Here is a 15,609-nt window from a genome sequence, read left to right on the forward strand (position 1 = left end):
ATTTTACATGTATATATAATCATTAAAAGATCACTAGGTGGTTATCTTTCTTATCGCTCTTTAGAATATTGAAGCTATATGGGTCAAAAGCACACAGAAGTTCAAAGAATTAATTGAAATAACTCCATAAAAAGTAAGAAATATTTGCAGAATGTCTTAAACATGTTTAAAGTTGCTGTCGTAGGCGTGGCAATCCCCTTTCATAAAACCTCCTGAACAGTGCAGACAGGAAGAACAGGAACTGAGACAAGAAAAGGAGATTGCTGTCATGGTCGAAGGCTGGAAAACAAACTGAAAGGATTATCAGTCTGACCCAGTGAGGTATTTCTGATGTTCTCATGTTTTCAATCACTCCACTAACTCACTTACCTGATACTGATTATACACAAAGCTTGGTAATAGTGAAACAACAGTTGAGACAGTGTTTTACATATTCTATGGCATTTCATTTTTCTACTTATTTGTACTATACAACTCTGGATTTTTCTACAACAGTAAATGGACTTATGTTCTTAATTTCCTCCTCTCAGTATCCATTTATACTTTTTGTGTTTGTCCTTAACATTTTACTGAAAACACTCCGGTTACAAGTGACCTTTCCTTGGGTAAACATTGTGGCTTTAAAAAAATGGTTTTCAGTTTATCTTGACCTCTCTATGAACACAGAAGCAATCACTGGTGCATGATTGTTCTGATTTGCATTCTACCCTTTCCTTTTCATCTTTCTTTTGGATAGAGGTTGGGATTCCAGTCCTTCTTTGCCACTAAGATCTGCATGATCTTGGACAAGCCACTTTGTCCTAGTGGGGTGTGACTGATATATGTGAAACCACTCTGTAAATTGCAAAGCATTTAAAAATATGATCATTGAACTATGAACTAGATGATCTCTAAATTTCCCTCACAGTCTAAATTTTTTATTCTATACTTCTATTATATTTTTAGTGATTTCATCTGATCCAGGAGTCAGGAATTGCATTTTGGCACATTTTAGAAGATTCCTTCCATTACACCAGAGTTGCTGCTGATTCATTAAGTACAGAATGATTTGTAACTTTAAAATAGCAGCACTAAAAACAGATTATTCTTCAATTGCTGAGGCTGAAAAGTTACCACAAACATTAAATATACATTTTAAGGAAAAGGCTGTCATAGCCAAAACCTAAAAACTTCATTTTCTGCCATAAAAAAAAATCCTAATGAGCCAAGGTTCTTGTTCACTAAGCCGAAGAATGAGCTCCACGAACACTCAAGGTAGGAGAGCAAGGTGCAAGGCTTTTATTTAGAGATAAAGTGAAAGGACAGCGCTCCTGGTTCATGCCAGGAGGGGACGAGAGTCCAAAGTGGTGCGTTGTCTAGGGGTTTTATAGGCAGTTGACGATTTTTCAAGAACATGTACAAAAGCTTAGTGGTGTGGACTTACTAAGTGGTCTCAGAATATTTAGAATTAACTTAACACAAGTAACTTCCTGCTCTGATGATTTCTCCCTGAGATACCGGCATCTTGGTCTGGAGGCATATGAAACAAGGCCACCTGCTCAGCCCACAAGGTGGGCTGAGGTATTGTTTGCTAAAGAGTAAGTTAAGAATTTTTAACGTCTTAACTTCTTAGGTATTAAAATGCAATCTTATCTTTAAGGTGGAATCCTTCTTGCCTTTTACTGTGTTATTTATGCCTGGGCTTACTTGCTAAATTAGTTTGCCCAGTTTGCAAAATCACTTTATCAGATCTGAAGGAGGAAAGACAGCACAGAGGCCTCGGCTTTTTAGCATGTTAAAGTGAATCTTACACATGATTAAAATGATTAGCATAAGATAAACATGTGCTACTCTTCTTTATCTGGGGTATATTAACTGATATCACTGAAGAATGACTCGAAGTTTTAGTAGGGGGTTTCCTTGCATGTAGTTACATTGCTCTGTCTGCAAATATCCTGCCTTGCTTTTTCTGGAGGCCCTCACCCTACTCTGACTACACTTACGGTCCCTGTCTCACTAACTTTTGCCCTTCTTAAATCTGACAAATTTAAATCTTAAGGTAGACTCAACAGAAATTACATCTGAAAAGGCTAAAACCTCTCATACAGCTTTTTAGTACATTTTGCAGGACATTGTCAGTGCTGGAATAGTGACTTCAGAAGGCAGAAAACAAATGAGATGATACACACCAAATATATATATAAAATCACAGAATTTCACAGTTGGAAGGGCTTTTGTAAGTCATTTAGGCTAGTGGGTCCCAGCGTGTGGGATTTCAAAAGCTTATGAAGTTAACAAAAAAAAGGGAGAGCAGACTAAAGTATCAACATTTAATTTTGTCAAATAAGGGTATTAACAACCAACCAATCAACCATCTACCATCAGCACCATTTTATAAAAGGGTGTTTTAATAACACTGCGGTAGGAAGATAAAAATCTCAGAATAAAGTACAATTTGAAATTAGATAAATGAAAGAAAAATGCATTACACTGCTCTTACTTTTCCAGTCTCTCTATGGAAAACTGTTAGCCTTGCCCATGCCTATACAAAGACCTTTGGGAACCCCTCATCTAGACCACTCCATGCACACCTCTAACCCCTCTCCCCTCAATCCAGCATTGCATCCTCACCACACCAAAAAATACCTTTAAATGTATAAAACCCACCCATTTATGGGGAACTTTGCAAGCTGAGGAACCTGTAAAATTTTGAATGGCTGTGGCAGAAATCAGCACCTTCAAGATGTTAGCTGGGTTTTTTTTGTTTTTTTTTTTAAGATCAGATTCCAACAGCGGAGAATTTTAAGCAGGCCAAACATGTCTAAGAGTCACCAAAGGACAATGTCTAATGTCTAACAGAGCTGGTTTGGCAGTCAGGCAGCCTGGGTGTTGGTAGTGCCTCAAAACTTCATTCTAAACTTTAGCGGAACTCTCTTCTCCTCTGTTTTCAAATTCCAGACATTTAGAGCTTTATGAATGTAAATATTGAAGTCAGAAAACAAGAGTAACACGGAGGAATTTTAGTTATCTTCCAGGATGATCCCCATTACTAATTACTTGATTGGCTTTCAAAGTTGCAGTTAAGTCTACGTTTTTTTTTTTTACCATTTACATTTTAATGAAATTATTTTATTTAGGATAGAAATTCTGTTTAAATTTTTGCAGATGAGATTCGATTCATCCATCATCAGGGTTTGATTCGTATCACAGACGACGGCATCGACAATGGAGTTCTTTCATGATCATCATTACTACTGTGCCCTGTTTTCCCAGGTAAAATTTTGTAAACTCAAATGTGGTCATATTTGATTCTTTGACCGGTTTTTACTAAGAAACTTCACTGCGTAGTTTTAAACGTCTATTTTATGTTATTTCTACGCCGCCTTTTTTGGTCAATACTGCAGTTTTCAGTACAAGGCATGACTTTTTCAGAATTTTTTGAGGGGGAACGGGTATAACAACTTCTGCGAGTTTTCTCACGGTTGTAAATTTCGTTTTCTGTTGACTATATATATCTGCCACTAAAATTACGAATCAGGATGTTAAGATTTTTTTCTTGGGGATCAAATATATCAGGACGATACAAAAACATAGGGCGGCAGGGTAATTTGTTTTCGCTCTTTTCCCATTCTGTAAAAAGGTGTTTTCCAACATTCCGTATAACACAGAATTCTATTTATTAAGACTAATTAACTAGCAGTTAAAATCGGGAGCCCTGAACAAATCCAGACGTCCCAGGACTGCTTTTCTCTTTCTCTCCGCTAGAGGTGACAGTCTCCCTCAAAACAGAAATTGGGCTGGAATAGGCCGGTCTGGGGGAGTGGTCCCAGGAAAGATCAAAGGTTAAGTCGCCTCAAAGAGCAACTCAAAGGGAGTCGTGAAGCACCCATCTTACAAGGTGACCCCTTCCTAGCATGTTCTGGAGACCTGGGGACACACAGGCTTTCATAAAAACGGCGCATTCGAGGTGACCAAAACACAGATTGCACAAATGTAACAGCCAACGACCAGAAGTGGAAGTAAGCCGGGGCGGGGGTGAAGAGGGTCACATCACGCCTGCGCACTCAGCAGGTTTGCAGTACGCATGCGCAGTTGGGCGGTGACGCGCCACGCCCGAAGCGTGGGCCGCGACTCTCCTGGATCCGGTTCCGCCCTCCCTTTAGCTGCGGACCCTCCGGGGCTAGAGTCTGAGATCCCTTTCCCAGAGTGCCCTGCGCCGTAAAGAAGCGGCTCCCGGGGACTGGGGGCATTTTGTGTTGGCTGGAGCCGGAGTAACAAGATGGCGGCGTCGGCCGAGTGACAGGCGTCCCTGCGGGCAGGAGCCGGCGGCAGTGGTAGCAGCGGTATCGTCGCCCTAACTCACCGCACCCCTTTTCCTGCCCGCGACGTCGCCGCAGAAACGAGGCCGCGGCGGCCGCCCAGAAGCAACTGGCTCCGACTTGGTAACGACGAGAACCCCCTCACAAACTGCGGCCCGGCAAAAAGAAACCTGACTGAGCGGGGGTGATCAGGTTCCCCTTTGCCGATTCTGGGCCGGTCAGCGTTTTCCATTTTCTGCCGCCCTCCTGCGCAGCCTTCCTCGGTAGACGAGCCCCAGGGGCCTCAGTCCTCCTCACAGAGGTGTCGGGGCTTGGCCCCAGCCTCCATCTTCGTCTCTCAGGATGGCGAGCAGCAGCGGCTCCAAGGCCGAATTCATCGTCGGAGGGAAATACAAACTAGTACGGAAGATCGGGTCTGGCTCCTTCGGGGACATTTATCTGGCGATCAACATCACCAACGGCGAGGTAATCACCCAGGGTGGGGTACCTGACCGCGCTGCGCTTGTCTTCACCCCCCACACCCCCAAACTGCTCGGGCCTGTTCCCACCGCACGCACTGGGGAGTCCAGAGGGAGCCAGATTTCCTGCCCCAGGAACCTCCCTCGCGCTCTTTCCCTAAAAGGAAAAGAAGCCGGTAGAAAGATTTAACAGTGAAGTTACCCGGCTTGTTAAAAATGCACCTTAATCGAACTTTTTCAAAACCATCGTTTAAGGTAAGAATGGCAAAATCCTATTTCTGTGTTCCCTATATTTTCTATATATTTGATTTTTGGGGGGTTCTTGTTCCAATTGGCGGCACTTTGGTCTCGGTTCCTTCATAACATCTCATTACGTTTTCTGGATGAATCATTTCCCTGCACTTAAGAGGACGTCCAGATTTCGTCACTATCCCCTGAAGAGGCCTTTGAGGCTGGTTGCCTCATTTTATTATTACAAAGAGATCTCTCTCTTCCCAGGCTGTCATTCTGCCTTCTAGTCCCGAGTCGGAGCTCTGCTAATGTCTCTCCCCTCCTTTCCCAAGTGACACTGAATCCATAGAGATGTTGATGCCATTATCCCCTTTATCTCCTGCAGGAAGTGGCAGTGAAGCTAGAATCTCAGAAGGCCAGGCATCCCCAGTTGCTGTATGAGAGCAAGCTCTATAAGATTCTTCAAGGTGGTGTTGGCATCCCTCACATACGGTAAGAACCCATAGGCAGGCAGGGCGATCCACTGAAGAAAGCACGGATTGCGGAAAAAGGGATAGAGGCAGTAAACAGCTGAATTCGGGGCTGGGTAACTGAGTTACCTGGAAGGCAGTGCTTTCCTATGAACCGTAAGTCACCACATTCACTTGGAGTAAATTTTGCCTTGCCGAGTTAGTTAAGGATTTTAGTTTGTTATACTCAGTTCCATTTAGCTTCCCTCATTCTTCCCGGGCTTTCATTTGCACCTAACTGTGAGGGTGATCGTTGATCCCTGCGGGGTAGGGCTGGCTGCTTTTTTCTTTACGCCGGCAGCTCGGATGTTCTTAGGTTTGTCCCGGGAGTGGAAGTGGATTTGCAGGTGCCGAAGGGAGCGGGCTCGACCAGTTGGGGTTGCTGGTGGAGCTGGCTTGGGAAATGGCTGCTCTTTTGTTGTGTTTTTGTTCCAACATGTCTTCCTCCTCCGCTTAGAAAATGGCGGAACGACGCGACTCAAGACCACATTCCTGCCCTTTTTTCTGCTTGGGTTCCCAAGTTGTGCTTCCTTGATACCCATTGAGCAGCCCTGAATGGATTAAACCTTTTAAAAGGCACGAATAAAGCTGCAAGGAGGCGGCGGGGTTCAAGGAAGGAGATGCCATAATGACAGTCTGATCTCTGCCGCAGATGCGATCTGAAATTGTTAGATTATGCAAAGCAAAATCCTTCACAATCCTTTTAAAAGTGTTAATTTTTCATGGGTGGTGAAGTTTGCTGCCCTTCAGTCTGTACTAAGTTTTTACGAATAACGGTAAAGGCAGCTTGAGCAGCACGAACTGTTGAAATTTAACTGAAGTCAGATGTATTAAAAGAAAGCTTAATCACTCACGTACCACAGTTTGATTAAGTGTCCATAACCTGTTGAGTTACTTAGTTATAACTCACGTGTCAGGGAAATTGTGACCCTTTTGCAGGTGGGATATTGGTAAAGGCAAATAGTAATAGTAACAGGGATAAAAAATGACCAGATAAAGACATTGGGTTCTTTTAAATGGTTAACTCTGAGGGGTTTTTGAGTAGTTTGACTTGTGAGATTAAAGCACAGTGACTATATATGAGTCATAGATACTATATAAGACTATTAGAGACTTTTTAATTTTTACATTAGGGACTAAAACAGTTTAAAACCCAGCCATTTTCCAACAATTACTCATACAATATTGGCAAAAAGATCTAGAATAAATAAAAATTAAGTGTAATGGTATTTACCCTCTTTTTCCGTTCGAGTTTCTATTCTTCAAATCTTAAGGACTGGATTATATAAATTTTGATGTGTAAACAAACAATACCACTATCTTTAAAATATTTCCAGTGCTGATAGGTATTTTTTATGGAGAAGTAAATGATAAAATGTTCTATTAGTTATAAGTGATAAAATATTTGAGAGAAAATTCCAGCTTTATTGAGGTAGAGATTAAGGTGAATCAGATTTTAAATGATTCCCATCCTTCCCCCAAAAAACACTGCTGTGTTGGAAAAAATTTGTAACTGTGTAAAAATCTTCATTAAAATTTAACTTTTTTTTCTTTTCAAAATAAAAAGATTTTGCAATAACCTAAATTTTTAACACTCCTTTCCCTTTGCGTTTAGTCCTATCCACTCCTGGCCCCTACTGATTTACTTTCCATTACTGGTTTTTCCTAGAATTTCATGTAGATGCAGCCATGCAGTATGAGGTCATTTGTGTCTGGCTTCTGTCACTTAGCATAATGCTTTTGAGATCATGTTTGGAGGTTTTATGAATTTCAGAAGTCAGGTTGAATTTAATGTATTTGAAGGTAATTTTTAAAAAGTGCTAAGGATCTGGCATTTTCAGTGCTAAACGCAAATTAAGTACATGCCCTTTAATCTGGTAGCTTGTATTTAAGGACAACACTAACAGAAACCAGCAAGGGCAGTAGTTAATATACTGAAAAAGCACATGAATAAATGAGATTAATTTATGAGCAAAATAATAGGCATCTATTAAAAGATGTTGAGTTCAGAGAGTTGTGGTAGTTAACTTGTTTGTGGGTGGAGCTAATGAGAGATTAACCTGGCTTTCAAGTTAAGGCTTCCTGGGAGAGGAGATGGGAATTCAGGATCTGGCTCTAAGGAAGAAAGCCTGGTGAGCTGGTTGGGGAGGGCATCCAAGAATAGCGTGGCTTCTGGGAGTAGTCTTAAGGTACAGTGTAGTAATTGGATGAAGGTGGGGAAAGTAAATTTGTTTTAGGAGTGGTGGTGGTGTGGTACCTAGAAATAAAGGTGGTTGTTTAGTTTTGAAGTGTGAGAGAACTTTTTCCACGGAAGCAGAAAGGATAAAAGACTTCATTAGCATTCTTTATTTGGGTAGGAACATCTACCCATCCCGTTTGTGCCCCACTATTTCCACATCATCTATATATAGTATACACTCAATAATGTATGCACTTGGTAAATATTGGATTAAATTGACTTTAACTAGATTAAATAAGGCAGTCTGTGTGTATCCATTGTTGTAGAAGTGATAACACTAATTTTTAAAAATCAGGTTCTGCTGCATTTGCACTCATTCCTCACCCCAGCTGCCATTTTCTTTTAAGACACTTTGGGTTATCCTAAAAGGGGCTGAAAATCACCTGGCTTACTTAGCAGACCCCATTAATCCTTGTCCCCACTACAAAAGGGCTTTCTGAGGGATCTGTTACACAGAAGCGTAGGAGTCCAGTGTTAAGAAGCAAGAATAAGAGGATGTCATTCAGTCTCTTGATGTTTTTAAGAAACGAAGATCCTTTAAGAAGCTAAAATCTTTGGACCTTGTGAATTGACATCTGCGAGCTTGTTTAAAATTAATGTATTTTTGTTACAGCCCTTCCTTTGTGTCTATTTGAACTTAATGCTCTCAAAAGAAGTGATTATGATATAATCATACTAAAATCTGGGATCTCTCAAGCCCTTAACAAGACTCTTTGGGCCTATCAGTTTCCTCATCTGTGAAATAAAAGAATTTTACCAAGTTAGTATTGATTTAACTGTTGGAGTGGCAGGGGAGAGTGCTGGACAGAAAGGTTTAAGGTTTCCTATTCTGCTGGAAAAACAGTTTTGCGTGCTGAGCTTTTGGGTATGGTTTGGTTGAACACGGTTCCTTACTTAAGTAAAAGTAACTGGCCTAGTTGATCTCAGAGATTTCAGCTCTGAAATTTTAAGCCTTTGGATAATAATAGCTAGAAAGCCATTTCATCACAGTTTGATGTTATGTCTAGATCTTAACCTTTATTATTTTGGTAATGACATGCCACTCAAGATCATGGGTTACCTACCATTTAGAAGAAAGGCAGTAAAGGGAATAATATATACTTCTACACGGAAATCATGAGAGAAGGTATTGGGGCATGGGAGACTTGTTGCCTTTTTAACCACTTTTTTTTTGCCCTCTGAATGTGGGGTATTCTAGAAGGTACTTATAAAATGCTAGTTAATTCTTACTCTTCTGTGTTAAAAGCAGTTTATATTTTAAACTTAGCTTTTGGCGTGTATCTTGTGAATAAGTTCTGATGCTGTTATCAGAGAACCAAGGTGGCATCGCACTGGTTGTGTCTTTATTAGAGATACACTTTGCAGATCATGGGATGCATGGGAAATGTAATTAACTCAGGGTAACTGAATCCATGGTATACTAATGGGGCTTTAAATTAGCTTAAAATGAATTCTAATTAGGGAATAGAAGGTGGCATTTTTGAGCTGAATGAGACCTGATAGAGCCCAACATCTCATAATAAAGACTATTGAGTCTCGGGGGTTACCAGAGTCCCGTAACTCCCATTTTCCTGTGAGCCATGTTCACCTTTATGTCAGGGTCAAATCATGCCTACTCACATACCCCCACACCTTTCCATTTGGTGGTGGAAAGCCATACTTCACCTTGAAACATTGGGTGGGCCTCATGCAGAGAAACTGAAAAGCTCTTCCTGTGAATGTAAGCAGCCTATTGTTTGTTATTATTTAACCAGGTGCTTGTAATTCCTACCCCCACCTTCCCCCACCATTTGCTGGCCTTGCTTGCCCTGACCTGTTAACTCTGTCTCTCTCTCCTCTCTCTCTCTCTCTAATCCAAGGATTTGCACAGGTTGAGAATTTTTGTTGGACAAAAATTAATTAGTATCTTAAATTGGAGTAAATACTTGTGAACCCATGTATAGTATATGGATTTAACTACCTTGGTTTTAGTTATGTTTAGAACTAAATCATTTTGTTTCAAAGTATATTTAAGGTGTACCTAAAGTATTATTTAGCTAGGTTTTCTCATGATCTGTCAGTGTTTATTAAGAAACTTTATTGTCAAGAAGATCTGTAAAGAGAAACAACTAGAATTTGAAACATGTTATAAATTGAACCTTGAAAGCTTCTGTAATGCTCTTAAAATCAGCCTTGTTCCAACGCTTTTTCTCAGGTTAAATGAGTGCCTTAATAGCATTCATAATATAAATGAATAGTTTAAGTGATGTTTTTTTGTTACTGTTTTTTGTTTTCAGTATTATCTGGGATGGCTTTTGAAATTTTAAATGACTAGTAATCATGTAACATGAACTAATGCATGTCTTAATGAGATGTAATTTACATGCAGTAAAATGCACAGATGTTTATGTGCCATTGAATCAGTTTTAGGAAATGCATACACTGGTAACTCACACCTAATGAGATGAAGAAGAAAAATATATATTTTTAATACTGCTAATCCTTAGTAACCTACAGTCTGTGACAACATAGGTTTGTTCTGTTTGTTAGTTTTTTAATCATATTTACATATTTTTTTCTGGATTTGATGTTTATTTGTCCACAAAAAGACAGAATCTGTTTATCACCATGAAGAACACTAAGACTTAATAGAATAATCAGGTGAGGGTGGGTGAGTACTTGGTGGCAGTTGAGATCTTTATCTTCACCTTTGAAGAACTAGAATACTGCCTTTTCCTCGTCTGTAAGTCATCAGTGAGTGGTTGTTTTAGTGGGGACTTTGGAAGTGCTATATAAAAAGGTTTAGCTGGAGAGTACATTCTGATCCTCAATATAAAGGGAAATGGAAAGAGCATTATATTGAGAATCAAGAAGAGTTACAGTTCTGTTTGATGTCATTTAGATGTGAACCTAGGATAAATTTTGTATTGTAGTCTCAGCTTTCATTAATGAAAGGGATTTTGTGGAACCAAGAAGATCTTAAAGATTGTTTTTAATGCATTACATAAATTAATGAGATGAGTAGGATAAAAGCTGCCTCTACCATTCTCTGATGCGGTAATTATTTGTTCTAACTTTAATGTATAGCTGCGTTTTAGCATAACATTGGTATGTACTATTGAAATCAGTGGGTAGTTGGTTGAATTCATTGTGACTAAGCATTCTCCTTCCATTTCTCTGCAAGAAAAAAAGTCATTATCCATTATTGCCCTTGGTCTCAATTATTACAGCAATCCTGTAAGTTGGGGTTTCTTATGAAGTCCGTGAGTCAGAGTAGTTGATTTGCCTGAAGTCACACAACTAATGCATTATTTAATAGATTGTTCTGCCTCTCGCAACTGTACTAGTAGTTCCCAAACTTTGTTGCATATTGGAATCACATGGAGAACTTTAAAAAAAAATTTGATACCTGATAAGATATTTAATTGGTTTGGGGTATGACTTAGGCATCAAGAGTTATAAAAGCTTCCCCGATGATTATTAGGTGCAGCAGAGTTGAGGAACCACTGTACTCTGTTGTAGAGGTTAATAATAGTGTTTCCCCACCCACATCCACTAACCCTCATCTTAACTAGGACTACAACTCATGTGACTGGATTCTTAGTATTCACCTCCTATAATTATGAGGTTAATTTAGGAAATCCTATACTAGGAAACATGATATATATATAGAAAGTGCATTGTAAATCCCATACCAAATGATTTTATTTCTAAAAAGTATCTAAAACCAGTATGTGAAATCATTTTCCTATTCATTTTTCTCAGATGCATTCCTTCAAGAAAGTATTCTAGAAACTTCTTGAGGAGGGAAAGAACCACCTTTTGCTGATGGAAGTATTTTTGTGTTTCTTAGTACAGTGCTGGGTAATGATTTGAATAATAGGCACTAATAATGAGGAAATTCTGCATTTGTTTTATCTATGCATTTACCTTTCTAATGGAACCGTGTAGAAAATTATGGTTCCTATACATATAGAATTTTAGGAGTGGAGTTACCTGATGAATACAAAGTTCCTAAAGGAAATATTCATCATGTCTGTAGTACTTAGTATTTCTTAAGTATTCAGCTGAACTCAGCAGCTGGCAGCCAGTTTACAAATAGAAATGTGGCGGTACTACTAGTTCATTTAGCTCTGAATGCTAGTGTAAAGATACTGCCGTATTAAATGCTAATGTCCGTTAAATTCACAGTAAAGGTTCTTGTTTACATTTGTCAGCTTATGTATCAGTCGGCATCTCTTAGTGGTAGAAATCTTTGGGAATTTTTTTGGTTCTAGTTCAACACCAGGAAATTATAACTTATGTACTAGAGGATTTTTTTAAAAGGCAGGCAAGATGGTGACAGTGGCTAAGCCATCATTAAGTGCACAGTGGAGCATTCCAAATTTCTGAAGTTTGAGGTTGTCCTATATTTCAGGTCATCTGGAAGCTGCTCTTAAATATTTATGTTACATTTCCCTACACTGTCATGCTATTGTGTGATTAAGGTGGCTTTTTGGAAAGAGTGAGAGATCTGATTTATAGCTGTTTGTTGGAAAGTAGTAGCATGAAATTTTTGTAAATTTAGAGGTCCAGATTTTCCAGGTGATTCACTAGAAGTGTTGAACACATTGTAACATTTGGTAATAATTGAAATAATGAAATATTTCATTATTATATTGAAATAATGAAATCCTCATCAGACTGGAGTTTATAGCTTTATATAAATACCATTGTTTCCCTTTTCTGTTCCTTTAATATGCTTTTCACTAGGTATTCAGGCTAGGTTGTTTTATTTGGGGCTGTTCTCACTTGATTAAAATTATTTTTTCCACCAAGCTCTGCTTACTGAAATCCTAGTGTTCCCAGTTTTGAATCTCCATAATATTAATACTTTGTGTACTTAGAGCAGGAGAGCGGATGTTAAGCTTCACGCTTTAAAAGCTCTGATGTTCATTCAGTGTCTTGGTGAACATACACTTTACAGCACCTTATATAGTACCTTCTAGAGAATAAGCAAGCATTTCTTAATTCAGCCAACAAATACATAATGAGTGCCTATTTTGTGCCAGGCACAGTTGAAGATACCTGGACACATTACAGTTGAACAGGCAAAAATGTTATGAGGCTTACATTCTTTTTGCTCATATGCCATGCACGTGAGCTCCAGTTTCCTGAACCACAAAGAGATTACATCCTGATTGATCAGGTGAATGGGATCCTAGTAAGGCATCCAGTGAATCCTGCTTTCTTAGCACTTCACAGGCATCATCCATGCATAATAACCTACAGCACTCATTTAAAAATGCAGGTTTTACTACCTCACCCCCGATTTCTCTTAGACCAATTCTGGAGTGGGGCCCAAGGGTCTGTATTTTTAACAAATACCCCAGATAATTTCTGCTGAATACCTCAGGACCACACTTTCGGAAATACTGTGCCAAGGTTTTGACACTCCACTGTATTGAGCTGTTGGGGGTAGTTAGTGACTATTTTGCAGAGGCCATGACTATTTTAAGAAATGCTAGCGATGTTAAAGCAGTGACAACAAGGACTGACAAAAATCAGATCATCTGCGATCTTTGAAATAAAATTTTGAGTAGTATGATGGGAATGATAACCATTTTATTGGGAACCAAGAAAAAAATTTGAGTAAGGTGGCAAATATAAATAGGTTTTCAACAAGTTAACTGGTGAGCAAGAAGACAAGGTGATTTGGGCTCCCTGTGTACCAGTCGTGAAGGCTACTTTCAGTTTCCTATGATCACAAAGCTTTAGGCACACTCCTAACACCTTCACCTGGCCAGCTTCCCTTTATGCTTCAAGAATCAGTAATACTTTGTCATTACAGAAATTTTCTCTAATGTCGCCCTCTAAAAGATAGAGTCCCCATAGTTTGTACCCTCTCATCACTGGTCTTTCCTCCACTCACATGTGTTAATTACTAGCTTTCACGCTGTGCTTTAAACTGTTGGAGCAGTAATTATTTGGCTTACTCTTGTTAAGCCACCATAAATATTGAATGAATAAATGAATAGTAGCTTTAGTAGTTGATAATGATATGGCTCAAAACATTTTTTTGTTATGTGTTGTAATTTTTCAGGTTAAGGAACATTGAGACATCTTTGAAGGCAAAGGGTAAGAAACAAGGAGAGGAATATGAAAATGTTACAGCATAATTCAGGGATCATAGGGTTGATACTGTGAGCAAAAGAATTAGTAGTAGTCTAGAGGAGGGTTAGGATAAAGGAAAATGAGTCAACTTAGTTGATAATATTGCTGAATAAAACATGTGCCCATCTTATTCTATAGCTCTATTTACTTTAAAAATCAGTTTAGAGCAGGGGTTCTTAACCTAGTGGGGAAGATTATCCCCACCTCTACTGTCTAAGATGTAGGTGAATTTGGATAGCAAAAAATTACTTTTCATTTCATGAACTGCTAACTAATTCTGGTAAGACTTAACTTGCTGTGGTTCGATTTAGGGTTTTTCTACTTTAAAGTGGTGTGAAAGCAATATGCATGCATTCATTAGAAACCATACTTGGAATTTTGAATTTTGATCTTTTCCCAGTCCTAGATGGTCTAATATTCTTGTGATGCTGGGTGGCAGCAGCTGGCTGCTGCTCACAGTCAGCCATGCATTCATGAGGTTAAACAAGTACTCTTAACAACTATTCTGTTTTTCACCTTCAGTACAGCATTCAGTAAATTACATGAGATATTAAACACTTTATTATAGAAGAGTCTTTGTGCTAGATGATTTGGCCCAAGTATAGGCTAATATAAGTGTTCCGAGCCTGTTTAAGTTAGGTAAGGTGTATTAAATACATTTCCAACTAAAGATATTTTCCACATGAGATGGGTTTATCAGGATGCAACCCCATTGCAAATTGAGGAAGATCTGTTATTTCTTTACATTATAAATGTAGGCAAGAAACTCTCACTAGTTTCAACAAACAGTACCTATCTATGGTTTTGTCAGTCATAGAAAGCAGATACTTCCATATTACATTATTGCAGCAGGTTATCTCAAAAATATTATTTACACTCATCACTATAAAATTATAGTACTAATTAGACCTGCCCTGTGTCTTCTTATGTAATGGGTTAACAAAGAGCATGTATATTACTGTATCAAAATTGATTTTTTTATGGTAGCTGAATTTCCCTATAATTGGGTTCATGTACAATACAATGCTGTGTATTTTATTTTATGTGTTTGAAATATTTTGAGAAGGGATGGATCTATAGGCTTTATCAGACTACCAAAGGTGGGGATATCTGTGGCATCAAAAAGATACAGAATTCCTGGTGTAGAATGAGCTACTCCACCCCCACATCCCCAACTTGTTTGAACAGGTTCTTGGTCATTGTAAGTAAACACATGGGATTGCAAGGTTTGTCTTTCAAGGTAGATTTCTAATACTTAACTTTCTTTTTTTCTTCCTAATCTGATTCAGTTTTACTAACAAGCTTGTTAATGTCCTTCCCAGGGGTGTGAAATTGTAAAGAAGGAAATCAGCCAGTCCAAAAAGGTTGAACAATTCTGGGGAAAGTTGGTAAAATAAAAGGTTGAATTAATATCTAAAATTTGAAATTGTCACGTTATCAGAATTATTTCTCTAGTCACCATACCCATAGCTAAAACTATGGTTCTTTTCCCAATTGCTTCATGTCTAAGTTGTCAGTATGGAGAAGTCAGTCTATTCTGTATTTGTATTTAAGTTTCTAGCTGGTGTATTTCTACAGTGTCTATCTTATTTTTTTCTTTTTCTTTTATTTTCTTTCATTGAGGTATAGTTGATAAACAATATTGTATTGGTTTCAGGTGTACATCATAGTGATTCGACAATTACCTACATTATTAAATGCTCACCCCAGTTAAGTGTTGTTACTATGTGTCAACATACAGT

General features: G+C 38.7%; 1 protein-coding gene across 10 annotated transcripts in view; it reads left to right on the top strand.

The window, feature by feature from the left end:
- Window positions 1–4,096: 4,096 nt before the first annotated feature.
- Window positions 4,097–15,609, top strand: part of CSNK1A1 (casein kinase 1 alpha 1) — a 43,492-nt gene continuing 31,979 nt past the window's right edge. For 5 of the 10 annotated variants that reach the window (XR_005054706.2, XR_005054707.2, XM_036994012.2 and 2 more), the window contains exons 1-2: window positions 4,097–4,763; window positions 5,373–5,479. Coding sequence is in view for 7 of the 10 variants with exons in the window: in XM_036994012.2 (XP_036849907.1) it covers window positions 4,641–4,763; window positions 5,373–5,479 (230 nt within the window). In the remaining 3 variants the exon portion in view is untranslated. The remainder of the gene's footprint in view (window positions 4,764–5,372; window positions 5,480–15,609) is intronic. The other 5 variants (XM_036994015.2, XM_036994014.2, XM_036994013.2 and 2 more) reach the window with 4 other exon arrangements.

Source organism: Manis javanica, chromosome 1, assembly GCF_040802235.1.
Source record: "Manis javanica isolate MJ-LG chromosome 1, MJ_LKY, whole genome shotgun sequence".
Lineage (NCBI taxonomy): Eukaryota > Metazoa > Chordata > Mammalia > Pholidota > Manidae > Manis > Manis javanica.